Source organism: Penaeus monodon, chromosome 19 (genome assembly GCF_015228065.2).
Source record: "Penaeus monodon isolate SGIC_2016 chromosome 19, NSTDA_Pmon_1, whole genome shotgun sequence".
Classification (NCBI taxonomy): domain Eukaryota; kingdom Metazoa; phylum Arthropoda; class Malacostraca; order Decapoda; family Penaeidae; genus Penaeus; species Penaeus monodon.
Window position 1 is genome coordinate 39,511,321 of NC_051404.1, and position 2,110 is coordinate 39,513,430.

A 2,110-nucleotide genomic window follows, 5' to 3' on the forward strand; every position below is an offset into this window, starting at 1 on the left:
GATACTGGACATATATGAAAAGTATAGAAAGATTCCAAAACAAAAAGATGAAGAAACAAAATAGTAGTAACAAAACCAACAATAACCCTCACCTCTTTCACCTCTCCATCTTCTCCTCTGAACTCCGTCACATTGACTTCATTGACAAATTTAACCCCATTTTCCTCAAACAGCTTCTGGATCCTTTCTCCAACAGATTGTCCAAGACTTCTTTCAAATGGTACTTTTGTGTTCCCAACGACAGTCACTGATGCGGCACGATCTTCACTGGACAGGTAGGCTGCTGCTTCCATTCCTGAGAGTTCATTACCACTTTACTTTAACCTTTATATATGAGACAGATGCACTATTTTATGTTACATTTTCAAATGTGTATATGATGATGCATATCACCGAAGTAAATTTTACGTAAAATTATTTAAAAATATGGTCTCCAAAAATAAATTATACATGTAATAATCTGGGGAAGGCTAGCCAGGAGGGCAAAGTAAGCAATTGTAATAACAGAACAAAACATAAAAAATAGTAAAATTACCAATGAAGGAGGTGCCGATAATAGCAACTCTCTTCCCTGCTGCTGCTGCTGCCACTTCATTAGCATCCTCTGGAGTTCGAACAACAAAAATGCCTTTGAGGTCAGCACCAGGATTTGACAGCTGCCGTGGTCTGTTTAGGTTAATGAGTCATCGAAGCAAAGTATTACAACTGAACTTATCAAATGCCTATTTACACATCTAACTATAATTCAAACTCTATAAAGATTTGTTACATATCACCTAGATATCATTAACAAAAAGTATGTAAATATCAAAGAGAGAAAAAAATATCTACTACCTATTTCTATTTTACCTATTTTCTTTAAGGTTTTGGCACACAAAAGAACAAAAAAGAATGCCATACATAATCAACAGAAACATAATACTCTATGAAGGAACACTTACTTCCCACCAGTTGCAATGAACACTTTGTCATAATTCAGTTCTTCACCATTACTCAGTTTGACCACTTTATTCTCTGTATCCAGACCTTCAGCTGTCACGCCTAACTTGATTTCTATGTCACCGCTCTGTAAATAAAATAAACCTTTATGAGAAATGTAAAAGAATCAACTGTCATGAAAAGTTGTAAACTTAACAACTTGTCTAAATCTAATTTTGTGACATTCCTTTTCTCTTATGACTAAGAGAATAAAATGCTGCCATTTCTCCTTCTTACTAATTATCACCTTTTTTCTTTTCCTCTTGTTCAGATATACCACAATATCAGAAATTATGCACTTAATAGTTGGAAGAAAAAGATGGAAGTAGTTATCTTAATACATTCTGAGAAACTAGTTCACCTATCCACAAGATCACTTGCAACAGTCACCAATATTATAACGAAATAAAAATTTATATTTTCATTTGTTAAAATATCAACAAACTGTTACACAGAAAAAAATATCTATCATATCACAGACAAAAATGAAATATGAAGCCACACAAATCTAAAAAATATTCATCAACTCTGTGATGCATATCAGATCTCCACATTAATTAACAACCAAAAATATCTGATAATCACTAACCACTATACATGTTAGAGTAATTTTGATATTCCCCCCCAGGAGCAAGGGAATGCCTTTACCTCATAGAACTGATCAGAACGTAATGTAATATTATCTGGTGTGAGATGCATGGCTTTGGAAAGTTTTGGTCGATCATAGGGTAAGTGATTCTCTCGCGTCACCATCACCAATCGACCTGTAAAACCTTCCTGCCGTAATCGTTCCACACAAGTTGCACCTGCAGCTCCTGAAATAGCAAGTAATTAATTGCTATAAGTATTCCAAGGAAGGAGAGATGTTGTATTCAATAAAGCAGACAAAACTATGAGAAAAGGTGTATATATGACTTTGAAGATGCTAATTATTTGCTTGAGATTTCTTCTTACCTCCACCAATCACAACAAAGGATGTATTGTTGTTTTCATCACGTTTGGCCAATGGTTTCACTCTCTTTGCTGCACCAAAGTGTTCCTGACTGGCCCTCACTTTCACACTCCCATCAACAACTTCAACATCATACTTAGGAATGCTGTCCAGTCCTGGGAAGTCTTCAATATCCCCTGC

General features: G+C 35.2%; 1 protein-coding gene across 1 annotated transcript in view; it reads right to left on the reverse strand.

The window, feature by feature from the left end:
- LOC119585222 (apoptosis-inducing factor 3-like) overlaps positions 1-2,110 on the reverse strand; it is a 10,160-nt gene that overhangs the window by 5,591 nt on the left and 2,459 nt on the right. The window contains exons 4-8 of the mRNA XM_037933878.1: positions 1,933-2,106; positions 1,627-1,793; positions 942-1,066; positions 536-666; positions 93-295 (exon numbers count right to left, since the gene is read on the reverse strand). Coding sequence (XP_037789806.1) covers positions 93-295; positions 536-666; positions 942-1,066; positions 1,627-1,793; positions 1,933-2,106 — 800 coding nt within the window. The remainder of the gene's footprint in view (positions 1-92; positions 296-535; positions 667-941; positions 1,067-1,626; positions 1,794-1,932; positions 2,107-2,110) is intronic.